This window comes from Astatotilapia calliptera, unplaced genomic scaffold, assembly GCF_900246225.1.
Source record: "Astatotilapia calliptera unplaced genomic scaffold, fAstCal1.2 U_scaffold_6, whole genome shotgun sequence".
NCBI lineage: Eukaryota > Metazoa > Chordata > Actinopteri > Cichliformes > Cichlidae > Astatotilapia > Astatotilapia calliptera.
In genome coordinates this window covers 443124-463079 of record NW_020535800.1, presented here as the reverse complement: position 1 = coordinate 463079, position 19956 = coordinate 443124, and the positions used below count along the sequence as shown (strand labels likewise).

The 19956-nt window shown below is 44.2% G+C and overlaps 1 protein-coding gene across 1 annotated transcript; it reads right to left on the bottom strand.

Moving 5' to 3' along the window:
- Nucleotides 1-3213: 3213 nt before the first annotated feature.
- LOC113018321 (nuclear factor 7, brain-like) lies at nt 3214-19197 on the bottom strand. The gene is made up of 2 exons (XM_026161375.1): nt 18769-19197; nt 3214-5169 (listed from the first exon to the last, which is right to left on the bottom strand). The coding sequence occupies exon 2, from the start codon at nt 5158-5160 to the stop codon at nt 3502-3504; it is 1659 nt and encodes a 552-aa protein (XP_026017160.1). The 5' UTR covers nt 5161-5169; nt 18769-19197; the 3' UTR covers nt 3214-3501.
- Between the last annotated feature and the right edge of the window lie 759 nt (nt 19198-19956).

Sequence of the window (19956 nt, the reverse complement as noted above, 5' to 3'; positions counted from 1 at the left end):
CTACATTTCCGCAAAAATGACATCACTTCCGGTTTAGGGCAGGTGGACATGCAAAAAAAATGCGCTGACGTTTATTCCAACGTAGGAAGTGTTACAAACAGCTGATCGGATCGGCAAAGCGTGTTTCTGGAATATTATGTTTTTGTTGCTGCAAGCGCTTTTTATGCAGTTTTTGCAAAGCCATATGTGGAAGGAAACTGTGACCGAGGACAAGCTGATGGCATAAGATGTCAGTACAACTCCTCCGGTTTCATATGCAAAAAAATGTATTGCGCTAGCTTACGTGGTTGAAGAGCTACCGGGATTTAAAAATAGTTACGCAAAACAGAGCGTGCCCGCTCCGACCGGCTTTAAAGGGTTAATAGCCTCAATACTTGAAATGTGCAGTTCACTTGTATTTTTATTTTTATTCCTATTTATTCTATTTATCCCCTTCGTATATTTTATTTATATATGTCTCTGTATTTATATATGTGTATATATATAATATTCTCTGTAACTTCTGTCGGTGCTGTGCTTTTGGAAACTGAATTTCCCAGAGGAACCCACCCGAGGGATTAATAAAGTTTTATCTTATCTTATCTAACATGTTTGTACTCTCTTGTTACCTCGACCAGGTCCGCGGCTCCGAACCGTGGAAAGGAGACCTCTGGCTAATACTTTGGGTTCCGTGTTGGGCTCGTAGCCGGGAGCTAGCTTTACTGTCTGGGTCAACTTTGCTAGCGAGAGACAGAGAGAGGCATTGAAAGGCTGAACTTACTTGTTTTGGAGGAAAACACAAACACAGTGTACAGTCGAGTCTTAATAGCTTACTTACAACTTGGATCGTGAGGCACTCTTTTTGGCTGCAGTGGTTATTATTATATTTACATGCTTCCATCTCCCGTTTCTGGGCAGTAGCACCTCATACTTTTCATATTGCCTTTTTCTCCCTCCCTTGTGCTCACACACACAGGAGGGGCAGTCCCACATGTTATTCCTGGAGCAAGGACTACACCACCCATGAGGCTACAGTCTGAAAGGGCTATGCCTGCCTAACACTCTGCTCATATTGCCTTCATATTAAATCATTTTTTGAATAATAACTTTGTAAAATATTTCTTCACATCAAAATGTGGGCCGCAAGTAGAGGTGAAGTGGGCTGCAAGTTTGAGTCCCCTGGTTTACAGCATCCTGCCATGCGATTGCATTTGTCTCTAACCATCAGGAACCCTCATGTAAACTTTTATCAAGTAGAAAAAAGTTAGCATTGATCCTCCAGCTTCACTGTGTTTGTGTTATGCTGTTATGCTTGCGATCACATAGCACATCATTATATACCAGCTAGCTTCAGTAACCCTACCAATGTCACTGCTGTTTAGTTTTCTGTCTTCATTTGATAGCAGTGCTGTACGTTTGAGTTTTTTCAGAAATTTCTCAGTCAGAAAATTACATATCATGTTTAGCTTCTTCTAACTTCTAACTCTGTTAAATGCAACAAATTCTGTTTTCATGGATGCCTGGATGTTAAACTTAATAGTTACACCTGGTAAAGCAGCAACGCTGATCTTTTTATTACAGATGAAAGAATTTAGTCAGTTTGTAACTCTCAGTGACGCAGCAGTGTTTGTTTGACTTTAGGACCTGAAGAAGACGGCTGATGTTTCTTGGGGCTTCTTTGTCTGTAGGTTTTCTTACTGAAGCTTTCACACGGTAACATCCATCAAACATTTCAAGCACTGCATCTTTTCATGGAGACGGAGTTTTGGACCCAGATTATTGGCCCGGAATCTACGGTGAGTGTAGACACTGTAGACTTGGGCCGATAGGAACGCTGAATCCCACTGTAGACGACCAATCGTCTGGTCGATGGAAGATACGTCACGAAAACAACAACACGCAGCGGAACAGCGAAGAAGCCGGTGTTCCAGATTAACTGGTGTTGCAGATTAACTGGCGTTGGTCGAACAGATGTGTGGTAGACTTGCTTTTCAGGAGCCGCTACCGACAAAACAGCAAATAAACACCAAATGTGTCATCTGTGACACTTGTGAGGTTACCTCAAACACACTCCGTCAGTCTTCATGCTGTTGAACAGCAAAATGTTTTAAAATGTCGTGAGTTTACCTGGTGATATTCTCATGCGTGACGTGATCGCGAAAACAGCAAACAATTAACACTACGCCGATCCTGTTCACAGGACAGCAAGAGTAAATCTTGTCTTCATTATCGTTCCCCTCGTATGTTTTATTTCTCCGATTTCAGCGTTTCTGCTTCACAATTAAAGTGTGCAGTTTACTTTGTGTGCAGTCAAAATGGAGTCGAGTCAACCAGCACCACCTCCGGCCAAGTGCCTTTTCCGATTCATTTTGATGTGCTGAGAATAAATAACCAATACTCAGAGCAGGTCCAGTCAAAAACAAATATTTATTACGCACATATGTGGTAGATCCACCCGACACCACCCAGAGCGCAGTCTGGTAGATCTCAAAGAGAAAATACACAGCTAACTTCCCCCCTCTAAGGCACCTCACTTACAGTCTCAACACTCTTTCACCCCAAGCTGTTTCCTGTTATTCTCTCTTAGCAGCATAAAAATAGGCGATGTCCTGTGCAACTCTGCACAAAGCTTCCTGTTCTGCACAGTTTCAGTCTGGCTAAATAACTTATCCCTCTACAGCATAGCGTTGCCCTGAGGCAACAAACCACATTTTCATGCCTTACACTGGCCCTTCAAAAAAAGACAACACTTTTTTTTTGTCAAATAATGCAACCAGACACATCTCTTTCCAATAAAAATGATGAGTTGAAGGTGGGGTGACTTTCATTTTTTTTTTTGGGGGGGGGGGGGGGGGGGGGGGGGGGAGGACCCCTTTCTGCAAGCTGCACTACATGAGAGACATCTCCATTAGGAGGCAAGATAAAGATCACTATTTTACATGTTTATAGTGAAATAAATGTATATTAAAATATACTTGTATGTGCATGAATATGTTAAGAAGCATATTTGATTGTTTGTTCTACTTTTTAAAATTTACTTATACAATAAAACTGTTCATTTTCATTCGTTGCCTCAAGGCAACACTGCGCAGTTAGCCCAATTTTTTTCAGGCAATATAATGCATTTTCTTCTTTTTTTTTTTCTAACCTTTATTTAACCAGGAAAAGTCCCATTGAGATTAAAAACCTCTTTTGCAAGGGAGTCCTGGCCAAGAGGCATATGTGTGTAGAGATGTGTTTGTGTGCATTTATATGATCATAGTCAATGTTTTTTACTTTACAATAAAGCTCACTGTCCTCACTTTCTGAGCACAGAAAATGCACATTCCCTTTATTGTTGCAGTTTCAGAAAATGAAAGAACCAGTAAACTTCTTAAGAGCTCATCTACTTTTTGGAGTTTCTGGGTTCATGTTTAGCTGTTTGGATAGCTAGTCAGACTTCTAGCTAGGTCAATTCAGACACTGTAGAGTATTTACACTCAATATGTTAATTTCTTCCCTTCAATAAAAATCAATCATTCATCAAATAAAATCAGTCGTTGATGTCGTTTGATTGACAGGACAGATGATCAGAGGTGCAGAGTTTTTACCACAATAACTTAGACTTGGACAGAAGAATGGGTGGAGTTTGTGAGTGAAGGAGCAGCCAGTAAAGGAGTAGATCAGAGCTGCAGCACCTACATCATAAAAAGAGACCAGACCCTCCTCATAATCCACAAACACCCCCACCTTCTCAGGACCAGGAAGAAGAAAGAGACGGACTGGAGGGTCAGCACATGCTATGTACTCATTTCCATTTCTCAGCACTACAGTCCAGAAACCATCCTGAGGACTCAGTGTGATTTTTCCCTTCCTGTTGATCGACTCTGTGGACACTCCTAAATCCCATTTAGTCTTTCCTTTAACCTGAACCTCAAAGTAAAATCTGCCTGAAGAGAAACTCTGCTCTCCTAAAACAATAGGACAGTAAGAAAATCTCTCTGGGTTGTCTGGAAGTTTCTTCCTCACATCACCACAGTACACTTGTTTTCCATCATCAGACAGGATTAGATTAGTTTGTGCTGTATCAGGATCCAGAGTCACATCCACTGCATACTGTTGGACCCTCTGCAGCTCAGCCTCAAACAAGTCATTCATATATTTCCAGACTGTCTCGTCCAGCTGAGCCACAGCTCTCACCACAGTCCCCTCATATGATGGTGGATGAACTCTGACCTCTGTCCAGTCCTTGCTGGGTGGAGCTTTCAGGGAGGAGAAGCTTTGGAGGAGGTGGAGGTGGTCTTCAGAGCGTGAGAGCTGCTCCACCTCAGAGCTTCTCTCCATCAGCTCAGAGATTTCCTGTTCCAGATCTTTGATGAGACCTTCAGCCTGTTTCTCTGTAGCTTCCTGTTTGTCTTCGATCTCCTTTATGAACTTTTTCAGGCGTCTCTCAACAGACTCCTTCAGAGCCGTGAAGACCTGAACACCTTCTGCTTTCTGTCTGTCTGCAGCATCTTTACTCATCTTCACCGACTCTGTGATCTCCTGAATCTTCAGTCGTCTCTTCTGGATCATCTGCTGAATCTCAGCCTCTGTCTTCTCCAGCTCTGCCTTCTTTCCTTCATATTCTTCTCTCAGAGGAACAAACTCGTGGTTCTTGTGGTCTAAAGCAGAGCAGAGCATGCAGACACATGTCTGGTCGGTCTTACAGAACAGCTCCAGGAGTTTATCGTGCTTCGTGCACATCCTGCCTTCCAGGTTCTCCACAACATCAATCAGCTGATGTCTTTTCAGAGCTTCCTTTTTCTGATGAGGCTCCAGGTGAGTCTGACAGTAGGAGGTCTGACACACCAGGCAGGACTTCAGGGCCTTCAGTCTGGTTCCAGTGCAGAAGTCACAGGGAACTTCTCCTGGTTTGGCAGCTTGTTGCTCTGAGCTGCTGCTGCTGGCTTTCTGCTGAGCTTCACGTCTGAACTGAGCAACCACCTCAGAGATGAAGGTGTTGACCCTCAGCTGAGGTCTAATGTTGAAAGTCTCATTACACATGGGACACTTACAGCTCTGATTCATGTCCCAGTGCAGACTGATGCAGGTTTTGCAGAAGTTGTGTCCACATGGTGTAGAGACTGGATCAGTGAACACATCCAGACAGATGGAGCACAGAAACTGATCTTCAGATCGCAGATTGCTGGCAGCAGACATGTCTGCACTCTGAGGGAGAAAGAAGAGAAACATTTGATTCAAAATTCACTTTAAATTTCATTTTACAAAGAGAGAAACAAGCGTCAGTAGTCTGAGGAGCTTGGAGAGAAAAGCGAACAGACTTCTATAAGTTTTAAGAAGTTTTAGGTTTCTTTAAGTTTAGTCACAAACTCAGGATAAGGAAGAAGATGACCTTTTCCATTCACTTGATGCGATACATCATTAATATTATTCTGGATCCATTTCTCATAAAACATTGATTTATTTTTGTCTTTAAAACATTTGTTTGTCCAAATCAAAGATTTATGCTTGTAGAGAAGAAGCCTTTGATAAAGCCACCATCATCTATGTTTGTGTCTGATGACATGTTTGATCCAGTTTACCTTGAAGATCTAAGCTGATGTATGGAACTTTAACCTATTTAAACCCTTGATTATCAGGATGATTTAGTAAACATCTGTTTAAATACTGAGATTTATTTTTCCACACAAAGTTATAAAGTGCAGCATCGACTGTTTTTTGAATGATTTAGGAACATCTATGACTTTTACAGGATACACTAAGTGAGATAAGTCCTCTGTTTTAGATAAAAGGATTCTACCTTTCAGTGATTGATCGCTCAGGAGCCACAGATCAAATCTATATTTGTCATTTTTGGAATTAAATGTTAAAAATGAGAGATAACCCTCTGAGACTGACATTCCCAAATAAGTCACTTGTTGTTTGACAGGAATACCTTTGATTTCTTTATGGACACAAGCCTATCTGAACAGGACACATTTTATGTTTAAAGTCAGACCTGATACTTCAGAAAAAGCATTAATGCAGTTCATCATTTTTGATCTGAACTCATCTTTAATGAAGACAGCTGTATCGCACAGTTACGGTGTAACCTTGGTTCTCTTAGTGAGAGACTATCTCTCCACACCGTTACATATTCCATATGTACGGGGTAACTCTGTAAGACAACCAGTGAGCAGACAGTGCAACCGAACTGCCGTGAAGATGCCGGGAGTCAATGACAACGCACCCTAGTCAGGGCTTCGTAGACGCAAAGGCCGAGCCAGGGGGTGGAGGCAGCAGTCTGCAGACGCCAGACTGGCCCGAACCGGTCGTGCAGGACGCAGGACCGCAGGTGATTGGCCGCTCAAGGTCTATGAAGGACCACAAGAGCCACGCGCATCGAAATAAAAAATTCTGTGCTTAATTAATGAATTGTAGAATAAAACCTGCATTTGTAAATTCATTTTTGAATTCAAATTTAATAAACTGATTTTTAAAATGCTTTTTAAGTCTTCATTTCAAAAAACATTTTCGAATTCCACTTTAATAAACTGCATTTAAAAACCTTTTTTGAATTGCACCTTAATAAACTGCAGTTCAAAATCCATTTCCCTCTCCTGTTCGCTCAGGAATTAACATGTGGATTAGCATTTGGATTAGCAGTTGGATTAACAACTTCATTTTAAAAATCCTGCTCCTATTCAAATTAGCCACACCGTGGGATGTAAGGAGCTCTCTGATTGGTTGGTCAGACACAGGCTGTCTGCCAGCTTGGATTTTTCTAGCTCATAGCTTCGCCCTGCTACAAATTGTGTGTGCTTGTACAAAGGCCGTTCAGCCTCGGGATTTACACTCGGCTCGACACGGATAAGTTTAGAATGAAGGGACCCTGCAGCGAAACGGAGAGCTCAACATCTGACTGAGTGCCTGTTTTCACAGTCTGACCACCTGTTTAATGGTGAACAACAACTGGTGCAACAGTGCGAACGTTGTTCCTCTCACACGCTCCTGCACACCAAATCTGGAACTACTGTCCATCATGTGTCGTCCCTTTTATCTACCTCGGGAATTTACATCGGTCATTATAAGTGCCGTTTATATTCCACCACAAGCGGACACGGCCACCGCCTTATGCGAGCTGCATGAGGCACTCACACAGCACCAGACACAACACCGGGACGCTGCGCTTATTGTGACGGGGGACTTTAATAGCGCCCACCTCAAACGCGCAGCGCCGAACTTTTATCAACACATCACCTGCCCCACCAGGGGTGAAAGGACACTGGACCACTGCTACACTACGGTCAAGGACGGCTACAAGGCACAATCCCGCCCTCCGTTTGGCAAATCTGATCACGCCGCCATCTTCCTCATGCCAAAATACAAACAAAGGCTGAAACAGGAAGTTCCGGTTCAGAGGAAGGTCGCGCGCTGGACGGATCAATCAGTGGCCGCGGCCACTGATTGATCCGTCCAGCGCGTTACAGGACGCACTCGATGACGCAGACTGGGGCATGTTCAGAAACAGCTCCGATGATGATGTCAACGTGTTTACGGAAGCGGTTGTGGGATTCATGGGGAAACTAGCGGATGATACCGTGGAGACAAAGACTATCACAACGTTTCCCAACCAGAAGCCGTGGGTGGATAAAACCATCCGCGACGCTCTGAGATCCCGCACCGCTGCCTACAACACGGGACTCACGACGGGGGACATGGACCCGTACAAAGCCGCGTCATATAACGTGCGGAGGGCGGTAAATCAGAATCAGAATCAGAATACTTTATTGATCCCTGGGGGAAATTATTTTTTGTTACAGTGCTCCATTTTAAACCAACATTAAGACAAGACAGACAATACGCTAACTAAGAATAGTACAATATATACATATATATACATACATACATACATAAGTCACTTATAAATAAATATTTGGAAAAGAAACATGTGTAGTTCTAGCAGCAAACAGTGTGTTAAGTGGATGCGTTGTACAGGGAGATGGCCACAGGCAGGAATGATTTCCTGTGTCGTTCAGTGGTGCTTTTCGGTAATCTCAGTCTCTCACTGAACGAGCTCCTGTGACTGACCAACATGTCATGGAGTGGGTGGGAGGTGTTATCCAACATTGTCTTTATCTTGGACAGCATCCGCCTCTCCGACACCACCTTGAGGGAGTCCAGCTCCATCCCCACAACATTGCTGGCCTTACGGATTAGTTTATTAAGTCTGTTGGCATCTGCGACCCTCAGCCTGCTCCCCCAGCATGCAACAGCATAGAGGATCGCACTGGCCACCACAGACTCATAGAAAATCCTCAGCATTTTCTGGCAGATGTTGAAGGACCTCAGTCGCCTCAAAAAATAGAGACGACTCTGGCCCTTCCTGTAAAGTGCTGTGGTGTTTTTAGCCCAGTCCAGTTTATTGTCAATGTGTACTCCAAGGTATTTATAGTCCTCCACAATGTCAACACTGACCCCCTGGATTGAAACAGGGGTCAAGTGTTTCCTGGTCTTCCTGAAGTCCACGATCAGTTCCTTGGTCTTTGCCACGTTGAGCTGCAGATGATTCTGCTCACACCACGTGACAAAGGAGTCGACCACAGCCCGGTACTCTGTCTCATCATCCCTGCTGATGCATCCAACCACCGCAGAGTCATCAGAAAACTTCTGAAGATGGCAGGTCTCTGTGCAGTGGCTGAAGTCTGTGGTGTAGAGGGTGAAGAGGAAGGGGGAGAGGACAGTCCCCTGTGGTGCCCCTGTGTTGCTAATCACCTTGTCAGACACACACTGTGGGAGACGTACATATTGTGGTCTTCCTGTCAGGTAATCAACAATCCAGGACACCAGAGAAGCATCCACCTGCATCGCTGCTAACTTATCACCCAGGAGGGTCGGCCTGATGGTGTTGAAAGCACTGGAAAAGTCAATAAACATGACCCTCACAGTGCTCGCCGGCTGGTCCAGATGGGTGTAGACACGATTGAGCAGGTAGATGATGGCGTCCTCTGTTCCGAGACGAGGCTGATAAGCGAACTGAAGGGGATCCAGATGTGGTCTTACTATGGGTCGCAGCTGGTCCAGGATGAGCCTTTCCAGGGTCTTCATGATGTGGGAGGTCAGTGCCACGGGCCTGTAATCCTGGGGGCCACTGGGACGAGGCGTCTTTGGTACAGGGACGAGGCATGATGTCTTCCACATCACCGGGACCCTCTGCAGACTCAGACTCAGCATAAACAGTTTATGAAAGACTCCACACAGCTGGGGGGCACAGGCCTTGAGGACAAGGGGACTCACTCCGTCTGGTCCAGCAGACTTGCCTGAGTGAAGTCTCCTCATTTGCATCTCAACCTGGTATTGAGTGAAGGTGATGGGTGGGGGAGGGGTGTCAGGAATCTCACAGGAGGCAACATGTGAAGAGAGAGGCTGGCACAGTGGTGTGGCTCTGGATTCCAGGCTGACTGCAGGTGAGGTTGTGGGGGTGGGAGCAGACACTGTGGTGTCGAATCTATTGAAAAACAGATTCAACTCGTCGGCTCTATTCTCACCTCCCTCAGCTCCCCTGCTGTTGGTTGGCCTGAATCCAGTGATGGTCTTCATGCCCCTCCACACCTCTCTCATGCTGTTCTGCTGGAGTTTCCACTCCAGCTTCCTCCTGTAATTGTCCTTAGCCTCTCTGATCTTGTCCTTTAGTAACACCTGGACCTTCCTCACCTCCTCTTTGTTGCCCCCTCTGAAAGCCCTCTTCTTGTTGTTGAGGAGGGCTTTGATGTCCTTAGTCACCCACGGCTTGTTATTTGGGTAACAATGAACAGTCTGAGCTGGAACAATGGAGTCGGTGCAGAAAGTTATGTAGTCTGTGATACACTCAGTAAGCCCATTGATGTCCTCGGCGTGAGGCTCACAGAGTGTTTCCCAGTCGGTCACCTCGAAACAGCCCTGTAGTTCCGCTATTGCCTCCTCTGACCACCTCCTAACAGTCCTGGTGGTCACAGGTTCCCTCCTCACAATTGGCACATAGCAGGGGGTGAGGTGAATCAGGTTATGATCTGACCTACCAAGTGGGGGGAGGGAGGAGGAGCTGTATGCATCCTTGACGTTAGCATACAGTAAGTCTAAAGTTTTCTCTCCCCTGGTGGGACAGTCCACATATTGTTTGAATGTTGGTAGTGTATTGTCCAGTGATACATGGTTGAAGTCACCCGAGATCACAATAAAGGCACTCGGGTGCTGAGTCTGTAGCCGAGCTATGGCAGAGTGGATAGTGTCACATGCAGCTGTGGGGTTAGCAGAGGGGGGAACATAAACAGCCACCAAGATGACGTGAGAGAATTCCCTGGGTAAATAATACGGCCTGAGTCCAACAGCACACAGTTCAGTGTCCGGGCAACAAATCCTTTCTTTGATTGTTATGTTGGCAGGGTTACACCACCGGTTGTTAACTAAAACAGCAAGCCCACCTCCTTTACGCTTACCGCTAGCGATGCTGTCCCTAAAAGAGGCGAAGCAGCGCTACGGGAGGTAACTAGAGTCACAACTCCAACAGAGTGACTCTAGGAGCCTGTGGCGGGGACTAAGGACAATAACGGACTATAAAGCACCAACAACCGGTATGACGAACGCGGCCGTGACTCTGGCAGACGAGCTGAACACTTTCTATGCTCGCTTCGAGGCTGCAGCTAAGGACTCCAACGATGCTAGTGCTAGCGGCGCTAACGGCTGCAGACAGGAAGATACTGCCAGCACCGGAAACGTGCTCGTCATCTCCGAGCATGAAGTAAGGAGAGCCTTCAAGAGAGTGAACACCAGGAAAGCAGCAGGACCAGACGGCATCCCAGGTCGTATCCTCAGAGACTGCGTATACCAGCTAGCTCCTGTGTTCACGGAGATATTCAACATCTCTTTATCTCAGTCGGTGATCCCCACATGCTTCAAAGAGTCCATCATTGTTCCTGTCCCGAAGAAACCCGATGGTGATTTTCCGTTTTTATGGGCCGATGGGTTTTTTTTGTTTTTTTTTCGTAACGGTGTAAAAACTGAAATGTGGTGGATTGGCCAGATGCTGGGAGATGTGTAAAAATAACTCAGTTGTTTGGTGGTGGCTATGGCGGAGCGTCCACAGATTCAGTAACATTAGCAAGTGGTGGAGGCCAGCGGGTGAGGCTGAAGGAGGAGAGACCCGAGGCGGCCGCCCGTCCGAGTGTCAGGTGAACTGAACTTCAGGTAAGAAGTTATGAGATACAGTCTATCTGGGTCAGATATAAACCAAGTTTAGGTGGAGTTTATATTCGTTATGCTGACTTTTTAGTCAGTTACAATAACTCGTACTGCGTGCTAGCTAGCATGACGGAGTTTCTATACAGCTGGGTGGGTGCTATGATGTTACTGATAGTGAACTTTATTTTATTCATAAGGTTAATTATTAGAGTTGCCAACCGGAAAAAATGGAATCGTCCCGTATTGAGAGAAAATATTACGCGTTTCGTATTGAGCTGAGAAGGAACACAGTTTGTCCCGGACTTCAGCTAGAATAGAAAAAGACACAAAGCTGGAGTTATTCTGTGTCTTTGCTGCACAGCTGCCTCTTCTTCTCTCATTCTCCCCCTCCCTCTCCTGTTTCTACTTCAATCATGAAAACTGATCAATGATCAGCTTTTCTCTCTTGTTTGTTTGTCGCCCACTTTGCGCCAGAAAGAGGAAACCAGCAGATGTCGCGCTAAACAACAGCAGCACGTTTAAGCTTGATCAGCTGTTGTTAGAATTTATTTAATATTAATTTCTAGTATCAGCTGATGTTTGCTGGAGCCACAGCTGTAAAGCTGCTGGTCATGATGTCGGTTTGGATATGTGGTGAGAGGGAAACATGAAGATGAAACCAGGAGATGTCCTTACTGGATCATCAGAGCTGTGATGGAGAAACAGGGTTTACCTTTTAGGTGACATGAATGAGTTGAAGTTATGAACTGTTTCTGAGAGACAAATAACACCAGGATCCTTTTCTACGTAGCTTACAGCTGGTAACTGTGCAGGGGCGTGTCTAGAAAGTTTTGCCAGGGGGCCAGGCAGGGCATTAACAGGGAAATACTTTTCTTTCTTATTCTCATTTAAAACGTCTAGCTTTTAATAGAAAGGAAGTGCACTTTATTGATCCCCGTGGGGAAATTCCTCTCTGCATTTAACCCATTCACTCAGTGAATTAGTGGGCAGCCATTGGGCACCCAGGGAGCAGTGTGTAGGGACGGTACCTTGCTCAGGGGTACCTCAGGGTAGCTGCTCAGGGGAATTGAATCCCCGACCTTCCGATCAGGGGGCCACCACTCTACCTACTGAGCTATCCCTGCCCCAATAAGTAATTATCTGAATCTTACATCCAAAGTTTTTATCTGATATAAAATGTACATCATACATCATACATATACCAACAAGACAGTGTACATCACTGTCACAACAGCCTTCGTTTTCATTCAAAGGCTTTATGGCTTTTCCTATAATAACTGGTGGGCCGGTCTCTAGTCAAAATGCCTGGGCCGATTTTTTGTCCCAGTCCAGCCCTGATGTGTGGTAAAGACAGAGGTGGGTCGAGTATCCAAAAATTGTACTCAAGTAAGAGTAGCATTACTTTAAAATATTATTACTCAAGTAAAAGTGAAAAGTAGTCGTCAAAAAAGTTACTCAAGTAAGAGTAAAAAAGTACTTGGCGAAAAGACTACTCAAGTAGTGAGTAACTGTTTGAAATGTCCGATTTATTTTATAAATAAATGCTATCAGACAAATAAAAATAAATAAATGTACAAATTTTAGTATTTTCAAAAGGAATAAATGTAAAAACATCAACAAAAATAAGGCACAACAATTCTAATTTCCAGACTTCATTTTTTCACAACATAAAGCTTTTTCACCAATACCTGCAGTAAATAATATAAATATATAAACAGTGCAAACAATTTCCAGTGACAAGATATGCTGTAAACTTTATATTCATTTCTGCTCCAAATGGCACAGCAGCCTCAGGTAAAAACATTAGCATGAGGCAACTTTAACATATGTTCATACAAGGCAGCTCAGTTTACCATAAATTGTATGGGTTTGCATTTATTTCTGCATATTTAGCAATGCAGGGAGAGCTGTATTGACTTTGATCGACAGCTTCTTGATGTGAGGAACGCCATGCAATAGATCCACACCTCCAGTGAATGGACATGAAAGGTACCTCTCCAGCCCTGCTTCTGGCTTTCCTGACCCCATGGATCCATCATCTTCGTCGGTTAGGCCGCTGTTTGTGCTAGCCTCATCCAGCTCTGAGTCTAGGTGATGTCCGATGAAGTGGAGACATGTGGAAAGATGTAAGGTTTTCAAAAGGATTAGGTCTGGTCATTATAGTGCTGTATACACTGCCAAGCTGCAGATGTTTGTTTGGAGCTAGCCTCCAAAAGCTGGCCATACACATACACAAAAAATATTGTGTCTGTGTGAGTGAAAGACAGAGAGGGAGAGCCAGAGACAGATTTTGTATGATAAGCTTCATGTTACGGACGCACAGTTTGAGCACTCAGGTCGCATCAGAGCATCAGGCCGTATAGTGTGAGACCTGCATCGTGACCTATGAACTTCTAACCCCTGAGATTCAATTGTACAGTTTGAGCAGGAGCTGAATAACGTGACTGAAAAAAATCCCACAGTGTTTGCCCAGCTTAATGTAGACTGTTTAAACTAAACAAGCTGCTGCTTCACATAATAAACCCTGTCAGCTGCAGTATTGCTTCTGTTTTAACAGTTAAAGCAGTAGAGACGAGCTGTTTGCATGTGCGTGGAACTCTAGCGTCATTAACCAGGCTAGCTGTTAGCTTATAGCTCACGCTAGCTAACCAGCGAGCCGTTAAAAGACAGCTGAAGCTGCACAAAACACCCACAACCTTATCTCACTACAACGTAGCGCCGAAAATATGACTCGTAGCTCGAGCTCGACACAGCTGCTGTAACATCAGACTGACATCCAGCAAACCACAGCTAAAAGATATTTAGAGAAAACTTACCGTTTCCTCAGGTTACACGAGTTGAGTTGTTTCACGCTGAAAAGTTGTTGTTATGGCTCTCACTGAAGACACCGACGCTGAAGACATAGCTGTTCTTTTGTGCTGCTTTTAAGAGAAACATTCTTAGTATATGAGGCCAAGGGTGTTCATCCTCTTCAGCTCTAGCGTAGACAACTGGCTCTTCTTTCCGTGTGTCCGCTACTTTGAAACGCTTGGGCCGCTCTGCCCGCCACAGTTTCAAACTGGTCATGTGACTGCATGGCCACATCTGATTGGTGAAAAAGTTACCGGAAACTCCACTGGCGGCATGTTATCTAATGTGTTAAACTAATTATTTTTTAAAAAAAGTAACGAGTCGAATTTTGCAAATGTAGCAGAGTAAAAGTACAGTTTCTTCTTCACAAATGTACTCAAGTAAAAGTAAAAAGTATCGTGCAAAAAAGGAACTTTAAAAGTACATTTTTTTCAAAAACTTACTCAAGTAAATGTAACGGAGTAAATGTAACTCGTACTACCCACCTCTGGTAAAGACAGATAATGAAATGTAATTATTAATACAATATACATCATGAGAAACAAAAGCTGAAATTGATTTCATTTTAGTACTTTTCTCTGTATGCTCTGTGATCATAAAGGCCTTAAATTCTGTGATATATACTGTAAATGGTTTTCACAGAGGTCTTAAAGTAGTTAAATCACTGCTGATAGTCTGGTTGTTTATATTTTGACGTTTTTGTGTCAGTAGGGCTGTTTGATGACGATTTGGACTCCTCTGGGAGATGAGGACACACCCACATCTGTTCCATACTGCAGCCATGGATGGTGTTACGGCTCTGAGGCAGTGGTGTGGCTAATTTGAATAGCAGCAGGATTTTTTAAATGAAGTTGTTAATCAAAATGCTAATTCACATGTTAATCCCTGAGCGAACAGGTAAGGGAAATGTTTTTTGAAATGACGTTTATTAAAGTGGAATTGGAAAATGTCTTTTGAAATGAAGTTTATCGCTCAACCGATGATGCCATCTCCACTGCACTCCACTCAGCACTCACACACCTGGACAAAAAAGACTCATATGTTCGAATGCTGTTCATAGATTTCAGTTCAGCATTCAACACTATAATCCCCCAACAGCTCATTCAAAAACTGGTCCAGCTGGGGCTCAACACCTCACTGTGCAACTGGCTGTTGGATTTCCTCACCGGAAGACCTCAAGCAGTACGGGTCGGCAGTAATACATCCAGCACCATCATTTTAAACACGGGGGCCCCGCAGGGATGTGTGCTGAGCCCCCTCCTCTTCACTCTGCTGACCCATGACTGCACTCCATCACACAGCTCCAACCTCTTCATCAAGTTTGCGGACGACACAACGGTGGTGGGTCTCATTAGCAACAGGGATGAGACCGACTACAGAAGTGAGGTGAGACGCCTGGCCACGTGGTGTGCTGACAACAATCTCTCTCTGAATGTGGAGAAGACGAAGGAGATTGTTGTGGACTTCAGGAGAATGCACACCCAACATGCTCCTCTGACCATTGACGGAGCGTCTGTGGAGAGAGTGAGCAGCACCAAGTTCTTGGGTGTGCACATCACAGAGGATCTCTCCTGGACATACAACACCACAGCACTGGCCAAGAAATCACAGCAGCGTCTCTTCTTTCTCCGCAAACTAAGAAGAGCAGGAGCTCCAGCCCCCATCATGTACACTTTCTACAGAGGCACCATCGAGAGCATCCTGTCGAGCTGCATCACTGTGTGGTTTGGAGCCTGCAATGCGTCCTGTCATAGAACCCTCCAACGCATAGTGAGAGCTGCAGAGAGGATCATTGGTGTCTCTCTCCCCTCCCTCCAGGACATTTACAGCACCCGTCTCACTAAAAAAGCCCTTTGCATAGCGGCTGATCCCACGCACCCAATGCAAAGCTTCTTCAAGCTGCTGCCGTCGGGGAGGAGACTGCGGAGTCTCCAGGCCACCCATACGGAAAAGAAATAGTAAAAACTTATATGTGATTACTCATGAAAGTGGCCACTTTCATGAGTAAATCATATAAGGCTTACATGATTTACTCATGAAAGTGGCCACTTTCGCATTACTTTCATACATTGTTTTAGTAAGTATCCAAAACATACAAGTTTCATTATATAATTTTTCAAGGGATCTTATATCTGTTTTCACACTTATATGCTTTTCATACAAGTTTCACACAAGACAGATACAAACTTTATAATATTTATATATATATCTTTTCCATATGGGCAGGACCAGCAGACTGAAGGACAGCTTCATCCATCAGGCTGTCAGGAAGCTTAACTCCCTCCCGATTCTGCCCCCCTCTCCCCTCTTCTCCACCACGGTCTCACTGAACTCTGTCACACACACACACACACACACACACACACACACACACACACACACACACACACACACACACACACACTCACTCTCTGACGCACTCACTGGCCTGCTCCAGTCACTTTGTGGAGCATTGGACTGCCATTACCTCATAAGACTCTGTTGTTACACTATCTCTTACCGTATACTACTACATCTCCATTTGCACTATTTGCCTATTTTGCACCACTATGCCTCCTTACTTGAATATTGTATATTGTATATTGCATAGCTTTTTTTTTGTTATACATAAAATTGTATTGTATTTATTTAAATTTTTACTTTTTAATTATTTTATTTGCATTTTTCTAATCACTAGTGTTTGAGAGTAACGCAATTTCTATTCTCTGTATGTCCTGTACATGTGGCAGAATTGACAATTAAAGTTGACTTGACTTGACTTGACAGATGGCCCCGCCCCTCCCTGAGCCTGGTTCTGCCGGAGGTTTCTTCCTGTTAAAAGGGAGTTTTTCCTTCCCACTGTTGCCAAAGTGCTGCTCATAGGGGGTCATATGATTGTTGGGTTTTTCTCTCTATCTACTGTACAGTATAAAGCGCCTCGAGGCGACTGTTGTTGTGATTTGGCGCTATATAAATAAAATTGAATTGAATTAAATAGCGCTTTTCTACTCTGCCTGAGCACTCAAAGCGCTTTATACAACTAATTCACTCACTCAAACCCATTCACACAAGCACTTCTTCTAAGCTCCTAAGTGCTCTATCTAAGATTCATACACATTCACACTCCGATGGATGCATCGGAGAGCAACATGTGGTTAGTAGTTTGCTCAAGGTTATTTGGCATGCAGAATGGAGCAGCCTGGGATCGAACGACCGACCTTCTGGGTAGTGGCTGACCTGCTCTGATACCTCAGCTACAGCCACCCACTTCAAAAACACTTCTTAGAATGACAATCAGGTTTTAGCTCATTACAGTTCTGTACAGTTACAGAAGGATACAAATAATTATCAGTCAAACTGTTTGTTGAAATAATCCCATCCGATAACACGTGAGAACAATAGATGTGTCACATTCTTTTTGTTATGATGATTTGTGATATGAGGTTCAGTTCTACGGTGATGATCGCAGGGTGTGCACAGGTCAAGTGCCACTATGACCCTCCAGAAAATAACGAGGACAGGGGATGATCGTTCAGCTCTTTAATGGCAGATTTAGTGTGGGTGTGGGTATGTGTGTGTGTGTGGTTCTACAAACAGAATGGAAACAGAACACAAATTACAATCAAATTATAGACAACAATAATCACCATATAACATATTACAGCCACATACTTGTCTTATAGGCCCTAATACTAAGCTGGCGGCTTTTACTTATAGTCTGAACCATATTTGACAACAAAGAAAATAAACATCTTCCCATCACTTAACTCTTGTGCCCCACTCACTTATGATGCCAACTAAAGAAGGCAAATACACATAACAAATCCCCAACTCAAACTGAACTCAGTTTGGCCTAGGCGAACTTAGCTTAGCTTAGCCCGCTTAGCTTAGCGATAACTTAGCTTATAGAAAATGTACAAACAGAGGACGTCCAGAGCAATAAAACATACAGGCTATCCTTCTTACACAAGAAATATCCTGTAACTCACCAGTCTTATGGACGCACACTCTCATTGAACCCACATAAACTGCTCCCGAGCATAACTTGTGATTGACACTGCCTTCATGAACACCATTTTCCATCCCAGTCAAAACATTACTCACAAAACGGCCGCGCCCTCTAGTGGCTGGTCAGAAAACTGCATCACAGTCCTGCCTTCAGAACACTTTTGTAACCCACAAACTGAACGGTCACTCTCATTTTTCACATTTTCACTAAACTAAATTGTATTTTATCTAGTTGGTTGTAGCGGAGGCGGAGTCAGTTGGATCCGCTCTCCCTGCCCAGCGACGCAGGGGAAACTAATTCTGTCAGGGATACCCACCTTGGCACAAGACTGCCCATGGTCTTTCCACACTCACCACAGTAAATGCAGTGCATCATGTTGTCAGTGTTACTGTATCTTAGCCAGAGGAACTGGTCAAGCCACTTTCTTTTCTCATTACCCACAGCTACATCCACTTCCATCAGGCCCAGGCTACTCACCTCTCTCTATCCGCCTGCACTTTCAAATGCGCCCACACACAGGAACATATGGACCACAGCCAATCACAGAGGTGACTATCTCTGATTGGTTTAGACCACGAAATGGGCATAATGTGTGTCTGTTGGTGACCACTCGGACACTTTCAGAGACTTTTTCTTTTACTCGAATGGCTGGTCGCACCAGTAAAACCTAGGATTTTTTTTAGTTGCACCATTGAGAAATGAGGTGGTGCTCTAGAGCCCTGAACAGAGTGAAGATTTGTGTAGAAGCAGGAAGTGTGATCAGCTGCACTCACCACTGTTGCTGAGAGGAACCTGATGGACTCCAGTGAATCTTCTTTTAGAGACAAACAGGACTCGACTGCAGCTCTGCTGCTGCTCTCTCACACTGTCACTTCTGCAAAATGACGTTGGGCTTCTTGTTTTTCAGCTGTTGCTCCGCCTCTTCCTGCCTCTCCCTTTACAGGAATCAGCCGGTCTGTACTCAGTGACTGTGTGCAGCGGGTGGGAGGAGTGAGGAGTGGTGTGTGGGTTCACACAGTAATGACGGCCTCAGGTGATCAGGAGAAACTCACCTGGATTTCCTTTTTCCACAGCAGACTGAGAGCTTCAGCTGGACCCTGAAGGAGGTCTCAGACACAGGTGGTAAAAGTACACACAGTGTGTACTGAAGTAGAAGTACTACTGTTAAAAATACTCCAAGTACTAATTCAACTTCTTTACTGAAGTAAAAGTAAAAAGTACTGGCTGTGAAATGAGAGTAAAAAGAGCTGATTGAAGAACATTTCTAACACGTGTTTATACAAAGCTAACTGAACCATGTGCTGCATCAACGTGATAATAAAATAATATTATTCACTTTGCTTCTAATAAATATTCCCAGCTTGAATCAGACAAGTTGAACAGGAGCAGAGAAAAAGAAGGAAATCCAAATATTCCTGTGTTCAGTTTTCTCCATTTACAGGCCGACTGTGCCTCTAAACAGGAACATGAGCAGGAAGAGGCTGAAGTGGATTCAGCAGGTGGAGGATGCCTAACATCAGCTGGAAAGATTTACTGTGACGTTTGTTTGCTGTTTTCGCCTCGTGCACGAGAACATCACCAAATAAACTCCAGACAGTTTTTAATATTTCACTGTTCAAGAGCAAAAAGACTGACAGACTGTGTTTAAGGCCACCTCACAAATGTCACACATGAAATATTCAGTGTTTATTTGCTGGTTTGTTGGCAGCAGCTCCTTAAAGTCTGTCACACATCTGTTTGACCGTCTCCAGTTAATCTGAGACACCAGTTAATCTGTAACACCAGCATCAGGCGGCTCAGCTGATCTCTGGTGTGTAGCTGCTGTGCTGTGGTCCCATTCCTCAGTGAAAGCAACAGCAGAACAAAAACTCTCTCCATCCACATGTTTGAAAAGAAAGCTTTTAAACAGATGGACACACTCAGTAAAGGACAAAGAAAGAAGTAATAAAAAATTAGAGTAA

What these genes read in the sequence shown, in the direction of transcription:
- LOC113018321 (XM_026161375.1), bottom strand. Translation starts at nt 5,160, where the DNA reads ATGTCTGCTGCCAGCAATCTGCGATCTGAAGATCAGTTTCTGTGCTCC.